The 18,242-nt window shown below is 51.0% G+C and overlaps 5 protein-coding genes across 5 annotated transcripts; 4 read left to right on the forward strand and 1 right to left on the reverse strand.

Moving 5' to 3' along the window:
* The first annotated feature begins 213 nt into the window (after positions 1-213).
* On the forward strand, positions 214-2,357 carry BDW74DRAFT_8931 (uncharacterized protein). Its single transcript, XM_073734010.1, has 3 exons — positions 214-1,216; positions 1,269-1,524; positions 1,583-2,357. The coding sequence occupies exons 1-3, from the start codon at positions 382-384 to the stop codon at positions 2,199-2,201; spliced, it is 1,710 nt and encodes a 569-aa protein (XP_073590224.1). The 5' UTR covers positions 214-381; the 3' UTR covers positions 2,202-2,357.
* Positions 2,358-2,512: 155 nt separating this feature from the next.
* Positions 2,513-4,181, reverse strand: BDW74DRAFT_164949 (uncharacterized protein; the record flags this gene model as incomplete). Its single annotated transcript, XM_073726353.1, has 3 exons — positions 2,513-3,211; positions 3,324-3,458; positions 3,507-4,181. The coding sequence occupies 3 exons, from the start codon at positions 4,179-4,181 to the stop codon at positions 2,513-2,515; spliced, it is 1,509 nt and encodes a 502-aa protein (XP_073590225.1).
* Positions 4,182-7,145: 2,964 nt separating this feature from the next.
* nimX (cyclin-dependent serine/threonine-protein kinase CDC28) lies at positions 7,146-9,091 on the forward strand. Its single transcript, XM_073734024.1, has 4 exons — positions 7,146-7,597; positions 7,699-8,207; positions 8,264-8,427; positions 8,482-9,091. The coding sequence occupies exons 1-4, from the start codon at positions 7,561-7,563 to the stop codon at positions 8,741-8,743; spliced, it is 972 nt and encodes a 323-aa protein (XP_073590226.1). The 5' UTR covers positions 7,146-7,560; the 3' UTR covers positions 8,744-9,091.
* A 1,310-nt stretch (positions 9,092-10,401) lies between these two features.
* On the forward strand, positions 10,402-15,184 carry BDW74DRAFT_164951 (calpain-like protein; the record flags this gene model as incomplete). The annotated part of the gene is made up of 8 exons (XM_073726354.1): positions 10,402-10,848; positions 10,904-11,090; positions 11,137-11,401; positions 11,452-11,712; positions 11,759-11,864; positions 11,913-12,104; positions 12,155-13,200; positions 13,762-15,184. The coding sequence occupies 8 exons, from the start codon at positions 10,402-10,404 to the stop codon at positions 15,182-15,184; spliced, it is 3,927 nt and encodes a 1,308-aa protein (XP_073590227.1).
* Positions 15,185-15,452: 268 nt separating this feature from the next.
* BDW74DRAFT_184806 (Zn(II)2Cys6 transcription factor) lies at positions 15,453-17,926 on the forward strand (the record flags this gene model as incomplete). The annotated part of the gene is made up of 5 exons (XM_073730899.1): positions 15,453-15,515; positions 15,566-16,282; positions 16,334-16,543; positions 16,588-16,724; positions 16,771-17,926. The coding sequence occupies 5 exons, from the start codon at positions 15,453-15,455 to the stop codon at positions 17,576-17,578; spliced, it is 1,935 nt and encodes a 644-aa protein (XP_073590228.1). The 3' UTR covers positions 17,579-17,926.
* Positions 17,927-18,242: the final 316 nt, after the last annotated feature.

Consider the following 18,242-nt stretch of genomic DNA (forward strand, 5'->3'; position numbering starts at 1 on the left):
TCCGTCCACGTCATCCAGTCATGCTCGACAGCGGCCATAGCTAAGTGCGCTGCCGCCAATAACAGGGTCCATAATATGGGCCCTTTGGAGGATTGCGTCGGCACCGTTTCCGAAGTACTTTTTTCTCCGTAAAGTGCTTGTTATAGATAAAAGCAGGAAAAATTTCCACAGCCATGTCATGAAAAATGTTGTTGGTGATGTTGTCGCAAGTCGCTTACGCATACGTTTGATAGTCAGTGCGCAAAACAAGGTCAATGTTCATGCCGTGTTAAATTGATCTGAATGTGCTGAAGTATATTCAATTCAATTCGATGAATTTTGTTTCTGTATCGCTGGGTCATTGTCAGTTAGGGTATAGGTTCAGGACAAGGTATATTGGGCATGGCAGGTAATCGGCAACAAGCAGCAGAGAAAGCCCTGCATGATCAAACGAATATACTCCCACGAGGCCGGCTCCTCGTCGTCTTTGCCGGTCTCGCGATCTCGCTGTTCATCTCGTTCGTCGACCAAAATGGTATCACCGTGACATTGCCGACAATCGCGGAGGATCTGAACGGGAAAGACACGATCTCCTGGGCGGGCACATCATCTCTGATCGCCAACACCATGTTTAGTGTGCTGTACGGGCGGTTATCAGATATCTTTGGGCGGAAGATCGTGTACCTGTGTGCATTAGCCTTGCTGTGCATTGCGGACCTGCTCTGCGGATTATCTCAAAATGCAGCCATGTTTTATGTGTTCCGTGGTCTGGCTGGTGTTGCAGGAGGTGGTATTAGCTCCCTGGCTATGATCATCGTGTCGGATGTTGTGACCCTCGAGCAGAGGGGGAAGTACCAGGGGATTCTGGGAGCCTCGCTGGGAATTGCCAATGTTGTTGGCCCCTTCATCGCGGCCGCGTTTATCCTCCGGGCGACATGGCGTGGGTTCTTCTGGATGCTTGCACCGCTTGCCGCATGCTCAATTGTCGTGGGATACTTCCTCATCCCTGACACCGCGGCCAAGGACAGTTTCCGGACGAATCTGAAGAAGATCGACTACTTCGGCATCATTGCATCCTCAATTGGCATTATCTTCTTGTTAATCCCGATCTCCGGGGGTGGCTCGTACTTCGTATGGGATTCGCCCATGGTCATCAGCATGCTTGTCATTGGGGGATTGTCGTTGATCACCTTCTTTTTCATCGAATGGAAGATCGCGGTGTTGCCGATGTTGCCGAGTACGTCTATCCCAAGCCCTAATATGTCAGCAGTGATACTAACATTCAGCAGTGGAGTTCTTCAAGAACAAAGTCATCGTCGCCCTCTTCCTGCAAAGCTTCCTGCTAGGAGCAGTATACCAAGCATACCTCTACTACCTCCCCCTCTACTATCAAAACGCCCGCGGCTGGTCGCCCATCGTCTCAGCAGCCCTAACATGCCCAATGGTCGCCTGCCAATCCATCTCATCCGTCCTCTCAGGCCAATATATCTCACGGCAAAAACGATACGGCGAAGTCATCTGGTTCGGCTTCGGCATGTGGACACTGTAAGCACCCCCAACACGACACGCACAGTAACCGTATAAACTGACAATCCCACCCCAGCGGCGCCGGCCTAACCCTCCTCTTCAACACAACAACCCACCCCGCCGCAATCGCAGTAATCGTCGCCATAACCGGCACCGGCGTAGGCTGCACCTTCCAACCAACCCTCGTCGCCTTCCAAGCACACTGCACAAAGCGCCAGCGCGCCGTCGTAATCTCAGACCGGAACTTCTTCCGCTGCATGGGCGGTGCGTGTGGTCTTGCAATTTCCGGCGCTGTATTGCAAGCAACGCTCCGCTCGCATCTGCCAGCTGGGTACGAGAATCTATCTGACTCGACGTACTCGTTGCCGTCGCAGTCGTCGGTGCCCGAGGCTGTGTGGGGAGGAATCGTGGATGCGTATACGGCTGCGAGCAGGGCGGTGTTTATTTTGCAGGTGCCGCTAATTGGGGTTTGCTTTTTGGCTTGCTTGTTGATTAGGGATCATGGGTTGGAGAGGCCGAAGGATGCGGCGGAGTTGGAGGAGGAGAGGAGGAGGAGGGAGATTGATGCGAAGGAGAAGAGTGCGGAGTCGTCGGAGACGACGAGTCAGGTTTTGACGCCGGAGAGGCGTTCTGTTGAGAGGGGGATTGGGATTGGAAATGAAAGTGGTAGTGAGAAGGGGAGGGAGGAGGTTTGAAGTAAACGGCAAGATTCTTTCTTTTGCATTGCTAGCTTTGGGGGCGTTTTATTATTGCATTAGCATGACAGGTCATTTCAAAAAGATATCCGTAAGTAATAGGCGACTCGAAGATACGCACTTCTACTTCGTGCGACTAGTCTTAGGCAATATCTAGCCAACATTCTCGGTTTCCAAGGATAGGTTTGGCACTTAATCCTGACGGCGCAAAAGAAGACTTGTGTATGAAGCAGCGCCCTATAGTAAAGCCTATTTCGCTTGCTGGCCACGTTCATAATCTACATTAAATCATTAGATCGTTTCCTAAAGCGTTAACTAGACTTCTCCTCTAAGGACTCCGAAAGATGCGACCCCCTCCAAGAATAATGCCACTTCAACCACCGCTGCGCCAGGCCATCACGCAGCTCCTCCCATGGCAACTCGCTCTGCGAGACCCATTCCTCCCTTGTGCGTATGATAGAATGCGCGAACGGGTTCTTTTGCTCAAAGTACCACGACATAGCTGGGTCCAGCTTAACAGTCGCCTGTTGGATCAGCAGCGCCTGCGCAGCTAGGGTTTGTGCCTCGACCTCCGCAGATGCGCGCTCCATCTCGTCTGGCGACAGAGTTGTAATGACGCGGCAGATTTGCATGCGCGGATGAAAGTAAAAACCGCGGAGTCTGATTCTGTCCGGTGATTCGGGGGTGGAAGGGAGATCGAAAAGAGAGGACGGATACGGTTCTCGAGTTTGGTAGCGGACGTGGCCGTCGTGAAGCATTTGACGTACCCACCTTGCTCTCTCGAGGATGCTTGTAGTCCTGTCACAATACTCGGATGGGTCTGTTGACGTAGTAAATGTGTCTCGCATACTAGATACCACACCTGTAACGTGGCAGGTCAGCCTGAAGAACTCCCACCAGAGACTTGCGTCGCGGTCCATTTCGCTTTCGGATGCATATGCAAAGAGATCTTGCCATGCCGGTGCTTCGAAGATGCCCACGCTTCGCAATCTGTACATCTCGTCTAAGAGCTAGAGGTTATTAGTCTAGAGATCCTGTGTTCGCATCTGAAGCTGCCTGTTTTCCATTGGGACTGCCGCGACCAGCAAAGCTTCAACGGACGTAGTCGAAAGGAGAACTCACGATAGATGGTGCAACACTTTTGAGAAGCATCCAGTCAAACTTCGTTTTGTGGTTCTCAGGTCCTCTCAACTCCAGCAGCTTAATCCCACCCCGGTTGTGAAGGACCCAGTGATTCTCTTCAGGAGGACTGATGAACTAAGGCCTGTTATAACCGACGTCTTGAACAGATAGAATAAAATCTACCTCATAAAGTGTCAACAGCCGCGTCGCGCAGTAAACGTCCACACCCATGCACAATTTCGGATCACTGAGCGCATGTTGTAGGCTCCTTAAAGCTTTGCCGTAGAGTCTTGAGATCATCGCAGCCCTCGCCGAGTAACCAAACATCTGCCCGGCTCTTGCAGCAACGCAGTGTATAGCATCATCGAGGCAGCGGCTCGAGCCATATCGGCTAGGAAGGTAGCTGAGGAAGGATGTTGATCGTTGCTGCAGGAGGCTGGAGAGAAGAGTTGGTTGGCTTTGTAGAGGAAGAGCAGCTGCTTTCCCTAGGTCTACGTCGGTAAAGCTCGCGAGATAGGTGATGTCGAAGTTGTAAGTTGCCCTCAGCGCTTCGTAACCCGTGAATGAGGGCTGCGGGGCAATGCAGTGATCGACGCTGTCATCGTCTTCTGGTTCATCGGGAGATTCGCCTGGAACAACCAATGCTCCTGCATCTCCTGGTGTACTCGACTGGCTCAGCTTCGCGCTCTGCGTCCGTTGATGTTTGCGACCTGACCGTGCAGCCTGCCGTCTGATTAGAATCCTAGCCTCTTCATCCCGCGACCCACCCGCAAGCCCCTCGGCAGCATCCACAAAAACAAAGGCCGGCCCAGCTTTGGCGCGAGATCGAGGCTTTCGGAAAGGCAACTTTGGTTGCATCTGGGATGCGGTTCGGCGTCGAAAGCCTGCTTGAGGGGGTGGAGTTGCACATGATCAAGAGTCTGCATTGGCTTCGACCATGGCCCCCAAAATGGCTTGGGGAAGTGGCGCTGACTAAACCAATCACTCCAACTGTTGACGCCTGACATTTTGGTATTGATGTCAGGCTGTCAGGATGGCATAGAACGAATTTCCATGATGTTCAAGTCCCAATATTTCATCTCTTTGTCCGATCATTGATTTACTGAAATTAGCTCCATGATACGAAGGACAGCTAATTCCGCTAAGAACCCGTCGGCGAGCTGCTGAACAACGAGGAAGTTCAACACATTGGTCGATTTCGATATCGATGGGACTGCGTATCCGTCAAAAGTTGTGGCCGTGAGACATTACGGCGGTGGGAAACCTGTCAGTAATATGGAAAATTGCAGGACGGTTGTATGAGAGATGCCGGTGACAGTATGTTGTATTCATGAGCCCGTACCACCAAAAGTCTGGGCCAACGCCGATAATTTATAGGATTTCGAAATGATCAGAGACGGCTTCCGTTCCCTGAGTAGCATCCGCTAGAGAAAGCCCTGCATTGTGTGATTGGGTATGTGGAGGTTGACTGCATGCAAGGCTGAGGACGCAAGGCTGAGAGACGTCCGGATAGGGTAAAAGCTGTGCCATAAAGGTCTATACCCCTGCACCCAGTACCTAATTAATAGTCGGAGCTTGGCGCTTTGGTGCAGTCTGAGTCCTGATTGTCCATTTATATTTGGTCTAGTCTAGGACTGGACAGCTGGACAAAGAAAGAGGTTGATGAAGGCATGAAATGAGCGCGTGCGTTTTGCGAGGGTCATTACAAGAGATTCAACATGCGATGACGGGGGTAAGTGTCAGTATAGTCTGTCTCCAGAAAGCAAACTCTGAGCAACACTTTGATGGCCACGGCCCGTCGTTATACTGCTCTCAAGGATGGACTTACGTGCCATCCAGAAATTGGCCATGGTCAAGACTGGACTAGTAATGAGATCGAGAGTGACTGTGGAAATATCTTTCAAGCCATTTGGGTGATAACCAGGGTAGGTTTGAGTCGTTGGAAATGCTTTGCCATCAACGAGGTAGCAGTTCAATCAGCAGTCCTCAACTGCGCTGTAGGTAATGTCCCAAAGCGACTGTGCTCTGCATGACGATGAAGATAATCCGCCAAGGTGCCCCATCAGGCATGCAGAGAGTTCTGTCTGTATTTGACATATAAGAGTTTACCGACACATCCTTGAGAAAGGAAAGTTTTGATGATCGGACATGAATAACTTGGGTGGAAAATTACCGGAGCCTGATGCATCATTTCAGCGAGGCAACTATACAGAGTTTCTCGTATGTGGTTCGTACGCAGTTAATTCGAGCATGACTACACTGACAGATCCTGTGATTAGTTGGCATTTGGGATGCTGTGTTCCTGACGAGATCATTGCTCCCACCGGATACATACCGCTGAACCAGAACCGTATCCAATCCCTATTGTTGAACACTGACGGTACATGCCAAAGTTCAACTGATATGGCTGGCCTTCCTCTGTTGAACAACTTACGGTCTCTCACATGGGAAGGCATAGACCCAGATGGCGATCATGGAAGCCTTCTGGCTTGCCTGCTAGCAAACTCTATGCATCTCAAACATCTAAAGTTGCGCGTCGTTGCCAGGAACCTTGGCGAATCCGATTTGAGTTGGTTAGACGACAGCGAGATGCACATTAGCGAATTGACGGGCCTTCGCGGTTGCGAGTCAGGCAAAGAGAAAGCCAACTTTGGCTACTTGCGGCATCTATCTTTGTCAAATGTGGCGCTCAGATATAGTACGCCTAAAGCGGTATACAAGGATGTGAATGCTTCGCTCCGCCTACACGAACTGAAGAGTTTAACGCTTCGACACTGTTTCGGAACTGTACAGTTCCTGATGGGATTAGTGGGCTCGGGTAAGGCCTTCCACCTTTGACATTTCGAATGTGTCCTTCCCATTGATGAAGATGAGAATTACCCTATTGAGACTTTTTTGAAGTTGTGTGACAGTCTGCAAGAGCTATACCTCTCGAAGCGCACCTCGATATGTTTCAAATCAACCCCTCTGACGGTCAAATGTTTGGTTTATCATTTCATGATCTTCAACCGAGACCTTACAGTTGTTGCACCCCAGCGTTGTCTTGACTATGCACAGTATAGTCTCGAGGGACTGCCTCTAGAACTTGTTGGTATTAGCAGGTGTCGCAGCTTCAGGCTCCCGGTACAGTTCCTTCTAAAATCTTCATCACCTTACCAATTCCTTCTCGGACAAATCATTCACAGTTATTAGAAACCCAGGTTGCAATTCACGAACGTCGGGCACACTCTCAGGCTGATTCACCTGCGGGCTGCTTTTACCGGCTTTGAAAATTCCCCCTGCGGCCTAATTTCACAATTATTGCACTCGAAAGACCCCGCAAGAACCGAAATGGATAGACTATCGGCCTTCGCAGAATGGGCCTTTGGTCCGGATGGTCTTCTTCAACCCCAGACCATTGCCTACGGCAACTTTTCTGGCGGTCAGCGATATGCTTGGACTCGGATAGTCCTCTGTCGTAATTCCTCAAACGAAGTACAAGGTTCGCGTCTCCAATCTTACCGCGTGATGACATGCCGAGAATACAGTCCATTCTTGGATAGTATACATGGCGCTCAAGAGATGCTGAGTGCTTGTTCGACAGAATAAGCTTGATACCCGTACTTGGGCAACAACAGTCATGGGCCATGGTCCAAGCAGCGTAGTATTAGCCAAGAAGCGAAAGCGGCTCGGATGTCAGGAGGCGGGTGTCAGCCAGGAGTGTGTTTTATGAAATCTGTTGTTGAAGAGCATTTGACAGATCTGTATATCTGATTACCTCAGAATTCTACATGTCCTTTGCGGCAATTGATAGCAGATCATGATACGTAGTTGAGTCGTTGACAGGACCTGGCCATGGTTTGGATGCCCTCCGGTACCTACGGTAGCGCCTACCGCCTTTCCAAAAACGCGTGGACCATTGTTTGTTTCCCCGCCAGATAGAAAAACCACTCAAGAAATCGCTCACTCGACCGGCAAGTTCAACAGGTAAGATAAGTTCAGCTATCGTCGGATATCGATAGCCCTTGACTGGGAATTGGGTCTTTGTCCCTTGCTCGCCGCTCGATAAGCCCCTGTTCGAGCCCCTCGCAGAACGCCCGAACCTTGCCCGGCAACGGTTTTTCTGCACCTCTGTCCCCCGGCAACATCGCCTTGGTGGACTCTGCCTTACATTTACGTCGTCCCAACTGCATCTAAACCCGGCATATTCTACCGTTCCGTATCATATCGATAAAGCGGTGGCTGCTTGGTGATCAGCATGGACAATTACCAGAAGATTGAGAAAATCGGCGAGGGTGGGTGACCAATCCATATTCATCTGCGGCTCTTCTACCACAATTTAACTGCGCTGGTCGGTCCCGGGAATACAACTGATCCTAACAATGGTTTCCTATAGGAACGTATGGAGTTGTCTACAAGGCCCGCGAACTCACCCACCCGAACCGTATCGTTGCGTTGAAGAAAATCCGACTCGAGGCTGAAGATGAAGGCGTACCCAGCACTGCGATCCGCGAGATCTCTCTGCTCAAAGAAATGAACGATCCCAACATTGTACGACTCCTGAATATCGTGCATGCGGACGGACACAAGCTCTACCTCGTTTTCGAATATCTCGACCTCGATTTGAAGAAGTACATGGAGGCACTGCCGGTCAGTGAAGGTGGACGCGGTAGGGCTCTACCGGATGGCTCTTCTCTTAGCCGGAACCTGGGGTTGGGTGATGCGATGGTCAAGAAGTTCATGGCACAATTGATTGAGGGTATTCGTTTCTGTCACAGCCACAGGGTTCTACACCGCGACCTAAAACCTCAGAACCTCCTAATTGACCGCGATGGCAATCTCAAGTTGGCCGATTTTGGTTTGGCCAGGGCGTTTGGTGTTCCGCTCAGAACCTATACGCACGAGGTATTTGCATTCCTTTGACACTTCATGGCATGGAATTGGTCACTGATTTGCTCCAGGTTGTAACTCTGTGGTACCGCTCCCCTGAGATTCTGTTGGGTGGCCGTCAGTACTCTACGGGTGTCGACATGTGGTCTTGTGGTGCCATTTTCGCGGAAATGTGCACTCGCAAGCCGTTGTTCCCCGGTGACTCGGAAATCGATGAAATCTTCAAGATCTTCCGGTATGCAATCCATACATCAACCCCTGTATACATGTTCTAACTATTATGGCCTAGGCTCCTCGGAACTCCGGACGAGAGCATCTGGCCCGGCGTCACTTCCTTCCCCGATTTCAAACCGACCTTCCCTAAGTGGAAGCGCGAGGACATCAGCACCGTGGTTTCCGGTCTCGAAGATGATGGCCTTGACCTTCTAGAAGCCTTGCTCGAATACGATCCCGCCCGGCGCATCTCAGCCAAGCAGGCTTGCATGCATCCATACTTCCAGCACGGCAGCTCGTACTATTCTGGGCGCACTCGCCGCAATGGCTTTCACTGATTCGATGACTGATGAGTTTCCCGCTTACATGTAATCTACCGTACGTATACCAATGGCTGGCCAAGGATTGGATCGAGGTTGGACCGATGCTCTTGCAGGTGGTACAGGGGGTGATTCGGTTCCCGACGCCCGCCCGTCTTATACCTCATTCCCGGTGTCTTGGTACATTGCCTTGCCCGGTCGCTACTTCTTGTATTTCTTTTGTCAAAGGCGTTGTCATGGAGTGATCTGGCAGGGAACAACTAGGTTATGATATTTCAAGGATTGCATTTTATATTCTATGCTACCTTCGCGATTGAAGTTGTAAGCAGCACATAAATGCAAGAAGAGCGAAGTGGTGAAAAAAAAAAAAAAAGTGATGATGAAATGGATGCGCCCGTGTCGATCGGGGTGATGACTGCAGCTTCATGCACAGCCCATCAGCCAGGGGCCGTTTTTTGGTCTCTGAGTCTGTTGGCGACGACTAGACGACCGTGCGTATCATGCGTCGGTTATGGCCCCATCTTAGCACGTGTGGTTCCCGCTCCAGACCACGCTCCTAACCTCCTACTCTTTCCAAGCTTTTGGATTTTAGTGTTCATCCTCGAGCATCATGATATCTCTACGGCGTCGCTGACAGTCTTGACCGCGATTCAAAAAGTCGAAGCGCGCCAGACGACTCTAATAATCCTTCTGCCATCTGCAAGGACATCCTTGGAGACATGAGAAGCGGCTCGGTCAAGACCGACCGGCGGGCATAGCCATTGGTGGATTGCCCATTCAGCCCTGCGAGACCATCAGCTCGAGTCTCGATGGCCGACACAGCCTCAGGCGACTAACAATTTCAGGCATGGTCGTTAAGGAATGCAACGCTAGTTATTCGAGTTCGACTTGGGAAATTCTGCTCCGACCAGGGACCAGTCACCGGCTGAGCTGAGAGCGGCTTCATGGTCCGCTGCGTCTGAGCACCTGCATGGATCCCAGTGCTGAGCTCGTATCGTCATTTGGGGATCACTGTGACTATTCTTGTCGAATCTTGGTCCCCATGCTGTCCTACAATGCCATGCAGCGAGTTATATTACTCGCGGCGCGGTTCTTCTTCATCTGAAGAATCTCTGGCACGACGTGTTTTTGGCCCCTTATCTTAGCCTCCGAGACATAGAAGCCCGTCAGCAGCAATCCAAGAAGTTTATTGGAAAACGAGTGCTGATTTCAAGGAACTCAGCTTGCTCGCATTTCAATCATGGTTATAGTGCCCGTACTATTTTTTCTATCCGTGCTCAGCCCCGGCTGATCAGCATGCGTTCTCTGGCAGCCCATGCACTGCACAGGTCAAGCATCTCTGCATCTGAAACATGGACCGACCTCTGTACCGACTGTCGAGTGCTGACTGGGGGCCCAAAGCCGTGTTTCGCATGCCGATTGGTCTGATCATGGAATGCGACATTTAACGTTATTGGAGTCTGAGAAGATCCCTCCTTCCAAGAACCATTTTTGCTCAGCCGCCATACTAGCGGGCATGCGGGGCTCCTTACAACGGCTGAAAACTTATATATCGAAGGATTCGCACTGCAATCCTTCCTTTCTGTCCACAAGCTTCATCTCCTCTTCTATATTCCAGTCCTCTTCATTACTAGCAAGTTCTGTGGTTTCTCTTCACGCGCAATAATTCCACGGCGATGGCGAATCTAGATCCCGAGGACGACTACACAGATATGGTTTACACTCCTCCCCTCTCGACTCGCTCTCGCTCAAACAGCAGGTTGCGAAGGCCCCAGCAGCCACCACAGGCAGAGCTTAAGCAATTCTGGGAGCAGTTTAACTCCAGTTTTCCTGGAAAGGTGTACACAGTCCTGCCTGACAATCCGTATGCCCGCTCGAAGGCGGCGCGAGTCCCCAAAGGCAAGGTTACGGGACAAGCTGCCCGCAAGTCCTATGATGAAGCTCGAGAAGAGTGCAAGCGGGCCGTCACTCGTATCGCGAAGGAATGCAGACGCCTTAACCAGAAGTATTCAGATCCACATTTCGATATTGAAATGGATTTGAAGGAGGGAACGCGGAATTGCTTGGATGGGCTTGATAAGCGAAATAATGCGATGCGCCCACAAGGTGTCAAGAGAGTCACTGTAAGCCACTTTGTTCTAAACCCATACATAAAGCTAATTTGCCGTCCGCCTACAGGAGATCTTCGAAAACCCCCAGTTCTATGTTAACGGCCCGACAGCCTCAGATGTACGCCAGGGCCGCGACGGCGATTGCTGGTTCATGGCTGCTCTTTGTACAATGGGAAATAAGGAGGATTTGATTGAAAAAGTCTGCGTTCATCGGGACGAGCAGGTCGGTGTATATGGGTTCGTGTTCTACAGAGGTTAGTACTTTCCCTAGAATTATTGAAGCGATCTAACGCCCTGCAGACGGCGATTGGCAGCAATGCATTGTGGATGACAAGCTTTATTTACGGGCTGCTGACTACGACGAGTCGGTTGAGGAGCGCCCCGCTTGGGATAACATCATCCGCAAAGATGGCGAGGAAGAATATCGCAAAGCCTTCCAGACAGGATCGCGGGCTTTGGAATTCGCACAATGTGTGGACGAAAACGAGACCTGGCTCCCACTACTGGAGAAGGCGTATGCCAAGGCACATGGTGACTACACTGCTATCGAAGGAGGTTTTGTCGGGTAGGTCACTCTTGTAAATTTGGCACTCGGACTCAGCTAATATCTTATAGTGAGGCAGTTGAAGATTTGACTGGTGGTGTGACATCTGATTTCCTCACCAACAACATACTGGACAAAGACAGATTCTGGAATGAAGAGCTTATGAAAGTCAACAAAGAGTTCCTGTTTGGCTGTGGCACTGGCCTATACTCGAACTGGCTTACTCCAAATCATCGCGGGCCTCCAAAAGACAGGAAGGGCATTGCCGAAGGCCACTCCTATTCCATCATGGATGTTAAGGAGATTGATGGTGTGCGCTTGGTGAAACTACGGTAAGTACAGCTACGAATTGCACCGCACATACGCTAACAGGGCCAGGAATCCATGGGGAAAGAAAGAATGGAGTGGTGCCTGGAGTGACGGATCTGAGCAGTGGACACCTGAGTGGATGCAGAAGCTAAACCACAAATTTGGCAACGATGGCGTACGTATTAAGGCTCCAGCAGACTGGCATGTACTAACATGTCCTCAGTTCTTCTGGATCTCGTACGAGGACCTGCTCAAGAAGTATCAGCATTTTGATCGCACCCGGTTGTTTGGGGATGAATGGACGATTACGCAGAAGTGGACAAGTCTCAACGTACCCTGGTCTGCGGACTACCATACGACTAAATTCAAGCTGAACGTGACTAAGGCTGGTCCTGCAGTCATTGTTTTATCTCAGGTTGGTTTTCTAGCCAGATCTCACTGTAGACATTTGCTGACCTGGAACAGTTGGACACACGCTATTTCAAGGGCCTCATTGGTGAATATACCTTTGTTCTAAAATTCCGACTTGAGAAAGAGGGTGAAGAGGATTATATTGTCCGAAGCGTCAACAACTCCCTTATCTCGCGCTCCACCAATGCGGAGGTCGACCTTGAACCCGGAAACTACCACGTTCTCATGAAAATTACAGCATACCGGTATGGCAATGTGTCCACTGAGGAAACGGTCAGACGCCTTGCACCGGAGCAACGTGAGAAGCTGGTGCAAATTGGCCTCTCATACGATCTCGCACATGCCAAAGGCATTGTCCACGAGACTAACGCTGAACGGAGAGAACGAGAGGAGCGCGAGCACCGTCGCAAGGCCGCGGAACGAAAGAAGTTGCGCGATGAGGTGCAGAAGAAGCGCCAACGCGAGTGGATCCGCAATCAGAAGATCAAAGCGCGCGATCAACGGAAGCAAGAACGAGTACTCGCAGCGAAAGCGGCCAAACTTCAGATCTCCGACCAGCAAACTGAAACCGAGTCTGAGCGAGTCCTCGCCGACAGCCCCGTGGAATCGCCCTCTGACATCAACGGCCACGCAAATGGCATTATGCCAAAGCATGCTGCCAACGGCTCAGTCCCAAGCATCAGGTTCGACGAGTCACACTCAGAGCTCACGCCTCAGTCTTCGCATGATACATACTCGCGAACCAACCGCCACCGCTCCACCAACTCCCTTAGCCGTCGTCGCCGGAGCACCCACCACCGTGACCAAGACTGGTTGGAGGGATTCGAGTTTGACTCGGACATTGACATGCCCCTTGACGAGCCTCTTGTTATCAGACCGCCCAGCACACAGACATCGTTCAGCGAGGCGGACAGCACGACTGACCCTTGGAATGCGGTGTGCGTGGTCGGGCTACGCGTGTACTCGAAGGATGAGATGTTATCTCTCGAAGTGGTCCGTCCCATCCCTGACACTGAAACTGAGGCTGCGCTCGACATCGACGACCCGGCTCTTAGTGCAACTTCCGAGAAGGGGTCGCGCCTTTTTGCGATGCAGTTTGAGTAAATGTGCAGCGTCCAATCCTAGGCTGTGAATTGGCGCAGAGTGTGATATGTACAATCTCGGATATCTCCTTCTGTCTTGCATTTTGGCGTGCAATTTTATCATTGTTTGCAATAATATCATTTATTAGCTCAATTCTTTTCCTCCTTTATCCAGTCTAAGCCATCTAGCAGTAGATGAGTACCTAGGGCAGTGCTGCCTGAGAAATATGGCTATAAAGTATCAAACCGGTTTAGCGCCGTAGCGCATCTTCCGCGTCTCGCCCCCAGTCCTCAAGCCAAACTCAGCACGATGACAATAGTACGGTGATATGCAGCGCTTCCGTCCTTCAAGACTTATTTCACTGTCTCGACTGCATGTTCATGGAAGCTCCCTGGCTATCTGTCGGAGCATCCCACGCACTCCAGGACTCTGGCGTCGAGCTCTGTTTGGACCCGTACGATCCGCGTCCACAAGCGTCGAGGGCGTCTATGATGTACCTGTTGGGGGTAATGGATTCATAACACTAAGGTTCTTACTCAAGGATTTGTGCAAAAAATCATGTGCTAACTAAGCGGCAGCGTGGTTAAACCAAAACCAGCAAATCTGGTCTCCACAGATGTGATCATTAACCTTCCCCAAGGACCTCTTTTTCAAGATCAAAATGTCAAGGACCAGCCCCAGAATCATGAGTCCGAGGCTATTAGTAGTCGCCGCTCAGGGGATGCGATCTCCGCCCGGGCGCTGGCAGACCTAACGTCTTCAACAGTCGTTACAGTCAACTACCGTCTAGGGGAGATGCCATTCGACGAGCACCAACTTCCACTGCACGCGCGACTACAAACACAGTGTGGTGAAAAGCAACCTGAAAACCTTTACTACCGCTACCCAACCCCGGTTCATGATACTCTAACTGGATTCGACTGGGTTGTGGAGAACCTCCAACCAGCCCGTCTGGGCGTCATCGGCACGCATATTGGCGGCTCTCTGGCCCTCATGTTAGCTCTTACAGAACCGCGTTCTGTACATGCTGTTGCTGCGTTGGAACCTGTTTGTGACTGGACTGCACTAGACGAGTACTGCACTTCGTCCAGTATTCCCGTCAGCAATCGCAGGAGAAGACATGCCCCGAAGGACTTAGTTCCGCTGCTGGAAGCCCGCGATAAATTCTTTGCGAATCTTGAGCGGTATTTTGACTCCTTTGCTTCACCGATATTGTTTCTAAGATCCCCTGGGAAGGACACGCCGAAGGTCTTTCCGCGGTATCAAACTGGCCCCGAGCATCCGGTCCCTGTGCGCGTGGTGGGCCAAGAGGACCCTGAAGAGGAGCTCGAGATATGGGACCCTTATGCTTTACACGATGAGATAAAATCGCCAGAAGATCGAGCCTTAGGTTCCAATTATATTGACGAAGATCAAGCGCCAGCCCGCCGCCGCAAAACCCTCTCCCGATGGCCTCCCTACGGCTTGGATTATGGTGCCGGCGGGCCACCTGAGAGATATAGCCGCCAACCTATTGAACGGCTCGATGTCACCCTCCCCTGGGTCCGTATCTTCATATTTACAGAGCAGCAGTCCAATGGAAGCGCAAACCCAGGCATGAATAACCTACCTACACCACCGCCAACGCCGTCTGAAGAAAGCGAGAGACAGGATGCATTCGAACACAAAGAACCGGTGAAACGCAGACGGACGCGCAACGACACTGTACTCTTCCACCAAGCTACCGAGATGGTTGATGTCATGCGCCGTGCTTGTTTCTTTGGGCGGGAGAGGGGGTTCGCTATGGAGAAAGTCACGCTTTCTCATATCGCCGTTCCCAGCTCGGACGCTTCTGCGTCGGCTGTATCTAGCAGCCATGCGAATTCTGAATACGGCTCCAAGGAGGCAACGGCACTTGCTGGAAGCTGGCTTACGGAGACGTTCGGTCTAGATGTGAAGGCGGACTCGGATTCGGAGGCCGATGCGGATAGGGATGCTGATCACGGCCATACACATGGATGAGCAATCCTTGATATATCTTACATCTACTTCAAAATTGTACAAGAATCGAGGGGTCTTCGCTACTCTGGCACTCTGCTCAATGAGTCTATCGGAAATATGTACCGGAAATCCGGAAATGTGATGGTGCGACTCCATTTTCCTGGTTGAGGCGAAATAATTGGCCGAGTGAAACTTGGCTCGGCGATAGTAGACATTAGTCAGCAGCTTATAATCAGTAGGCCGGTCTCGGATCACCTTGAGGCTTGTTCCTCTCCAACTACATCGTTCAATGCCTAACCGCGGAAAATATACAACTAGAGCCTGTGAAGAGTGTCGGCGCCGCCGAGTAAAGGTACTTGCACTTTTCATGACAGCATTATAGATCAAGTTAACGTTCAACAGTGCGATGGGAAGAAACCCGAGTGCTCTAGATGCCTTCAATGGCAGGTCTCGTGCCAGTACTCCACAGCTGAAGATAACCGGAAGCCAGCATCCAAGGCATACGTCCTCTCGCTCCGGCAGAAGATCGAGTCCTTGGAGCGCCTGTTAGAGAAACATGGATTTGACCCTCGGGAAAAGCATGACGAAGACGAGCAGGCAATTAACGAGCTCACCGAGAGCTTCGAGGGTAGACTTGCATTTGACGATTCGCTGAACTTCGACAAGGATGGCGAGCTGCGCTACTTCGGGCCAACGAGCGGACGCCTCCAGTTTCAGAGTACGTCTTCTCTGGACGCTAAAGAGACGAATTCTCGGACTACGAGCTCTGACCGTGTCGATGCCGTTACAGCTAAGATCGGGCTTTCCGAGAGTATACAGGACCATCTGATCGAGTTGTACTTTACCTGGGAGCAACCATGCTTTGCTGTGGTTGACGAAGAACTCTTTCGCGAAAGTATGAGCTCTGGCGGCCGCTATTGGAGCCCGTTATTACATATTAGTATCCTTGCATTGGGATCGCGGTTTTCAGATCGGATTGATATTCAGACAGATTCGAGTGACTCCAACACAGCTGGAAAAACATTACTCGAACATGCAAAGAATTATCTCCACCAGGAGATGGAAAAGCCTGGTTTGACGACCATACAAGCCCTAGTTATAATGGGCACGTTTTATCTCGTGAGCTTTCCCCTCGTTGTATAACAATAGCCAACGTACTTAGACGAACAGGCGACTGGTGCCGACGCTGCGTCGTGGCTACATCACGGTATGGCAAACCGGCTGTGCCTCGATATGGGTCTGAATCTGGACCCCGCTGGGTTTCCAGAGTCGGAGGGTCTATCGCACCGAGAGATCCAGCTACGAAGGCAGATATATTGGTCATTATACTGCCATGACAAACTATTCTCACATTACACTGGGCGTATTTGCTCCATGCTGGTACGGTCTCCGATCGCTCATATGGTCAGCCCTAATCTAGACAGGACTCCCAAGCAGCCGTCCAAGTGCCTGAGGACGACGAAGTAGTCAGTACGGATAGTCCTGCACGAAATCCATTCAAACTACTGCAGCGAGCCATGATTTGTCTAAGTCAGATCCAGGAAAAAATCATACTTTCGCTGTAAGTACATCACCGAGCTCCTCGTGCAGTACCCTGACACATCCAGATGGGCGCCGAAGCTACGTCTAAAAGAGCACCAACGTCCTTCCTTCCTCAACTCATGCCTACTCGATCTCAAATCATGGCTCTATGACCTGCCCGCCGAACTCCGAATCGACCGCCCAGCTCCGAACACCTATCCTCACGTCTACACCCTCCACATGATCTACCACACGACAAGGATCCTCCTAGCAAAGCCCTTCATTACAAAAAGGCGTTCCGATACAAAGACAGATTGCGAAGTCGTCAAACTCGCTTTCACTGCGAGCCGCGAGTCAGCCCGAGCAATCTGTCTCGTTGCTCAGAAGTATCGACGGACCTTTGGCGGCTACCAACAAAGTCCGATTCCACCAACACATTGCACATTATCGGCTGCCCTGGTATTGCTAACCGAGACCGAAGCTGAAGCCAAAACTAGTTTGGTTTCTCCTGCTATGACTTCGCTCAAAAGGCAATTGCAGCTTTGCCTGACGGTGTTGGACGAACTGTCCTCGTCGTGGAGTCCAGCGAAACACATTGCGCATAATCTGCGGAAACTTTGTCTTTCGACCACCTCTGATGATATTTTCTCGATGGCGCCGCAGTCTACGGCTGTTATGAAGAGTGATCTGGACGCAGGACCTCCGCTGAACTTTAATATCGATGCGGAATTGCTTTACAATGCTGCCCAGCTGCCTGAACAGGAAGTATTGCAGGTAAATCAGATGGATACAGTACCGAATCCTTGGGAACTGTCTATGACTTCGGACTCGCTACCCGTCGACTATGGGTTCTTTGATATACTGAATGATGCCACATGGGGTAGGATGTGGTAGTATACCCTCAAACTCGTCATATAGAGGCTGTTGCGACTGCCCTGGCATGTTCCGGACCCCGACAGGCACAAAACTTTCACCCATGTCGATCCGCAGGAAGGTGCTACCATGCTATTACCTGCATTCGAGGCTATGGCGGCTTCATAGCGCCAGGTATCCATGGTCTCCGACACTCCTACCTATGACTTTCATGCAATTGCCATTGGAGGGCGCCAGTAAGATTAATGCCGCTGCACCCTCATGCATACGATAGGATGAGGAATGACATTTTGGACAAGAATATAATGAAACAATCAATGACCATTGGTGGACTGCCCAGCTTCCACGTACGGAATTGGCAACCTATCGCTCAGTGCTGGAATGCTTTTGAATTCTTCCATCGTCTCTCGCCACAAGTTATCCATCATACTCTGACCGTCTTCGGTGTACATTAATGCCGCATACCTGAGGGGAACTGGGTTAGAGCTTATTGAACCGCGGAAAGGACGTGTTAGACACTTACGGCTTCACTTCCCAGTCGCTCACGAAAGAACCGTGGCTTTCCTGGTCTTCCATCAACAACGCATGTATGTACACACTCGTGCCCGTCTCCAACGGTCGACCAATGGCCTTGACAAAAGGCGGATGATGTACCGTGCAAATCCAGTCTTGCGGGCCTCTTGTC

The sequence above is a fragment of the Aspergillus multicolor genome (genome assembly GCF_047715735.1).
Source record: "Aspergillus multicolor strain CBS 133.54 unplaced genomic scaffold BDW74scaffold_1, whole genome shotgun sequence".
Lineage (NCBI taxonomy): Eukaryota > Fungi > Ascomycota > Eurotiomycetes > Eurotiales > Aspergillaceae > Aspergillus > Aspergillus multicolor.

What these genes read in the sequence shown, in the direction of transcription:
- BDW74DRAFT_8931 (XM_073734010.1), top strand. Translation starts at nt 382, where the DNA reads ATGGCAGGTAATCGGCAACAAGCAGCAGAGAAAGCCCTGCATGATCAA. An exon ending in GGTGTTGCCGATGTTGCCGA is followed by an intron (nt 1,217 to 1,268) that starts GTACGTCTATCC and finishes AACATTCAGCAG; the next exon opens with TGGAGTTCTTCAAGAACAAA. An exon ending in GGCTTCGGCATGTGGACACT is followed by an intron (nt 1,525 to 1,582) that starts GTAAGCACCCCC and finishes ATCCCACCCCAG; the next exon opens with CGGCGCCGGCCTAACCCTCC.
- nimX (XM_073734024.1), top strand. Translation starts at nt 7,561, where the DNA reads ATGGACAATTACCAGAAGATTGAGAAAATCGGCGAGG. An exon ending in TCAGAACCTATACGCACGAG is followed by an intron (nt 8,208 to 8,263) that starts GTATTTGCATTC and finishes GATTTGCTCCAG; the next exon opens with GTTGTAACTCTGTGGTACCG. An exon ending in GAAATCTTCAAGATCTTCCG is followed by an intron (nt 8,428 to 8,481) that starts GTATGCAATCCA and finishes ATTATGGCCTAG; the next exon opens with GCTCCTCGGAACTCCGGACG.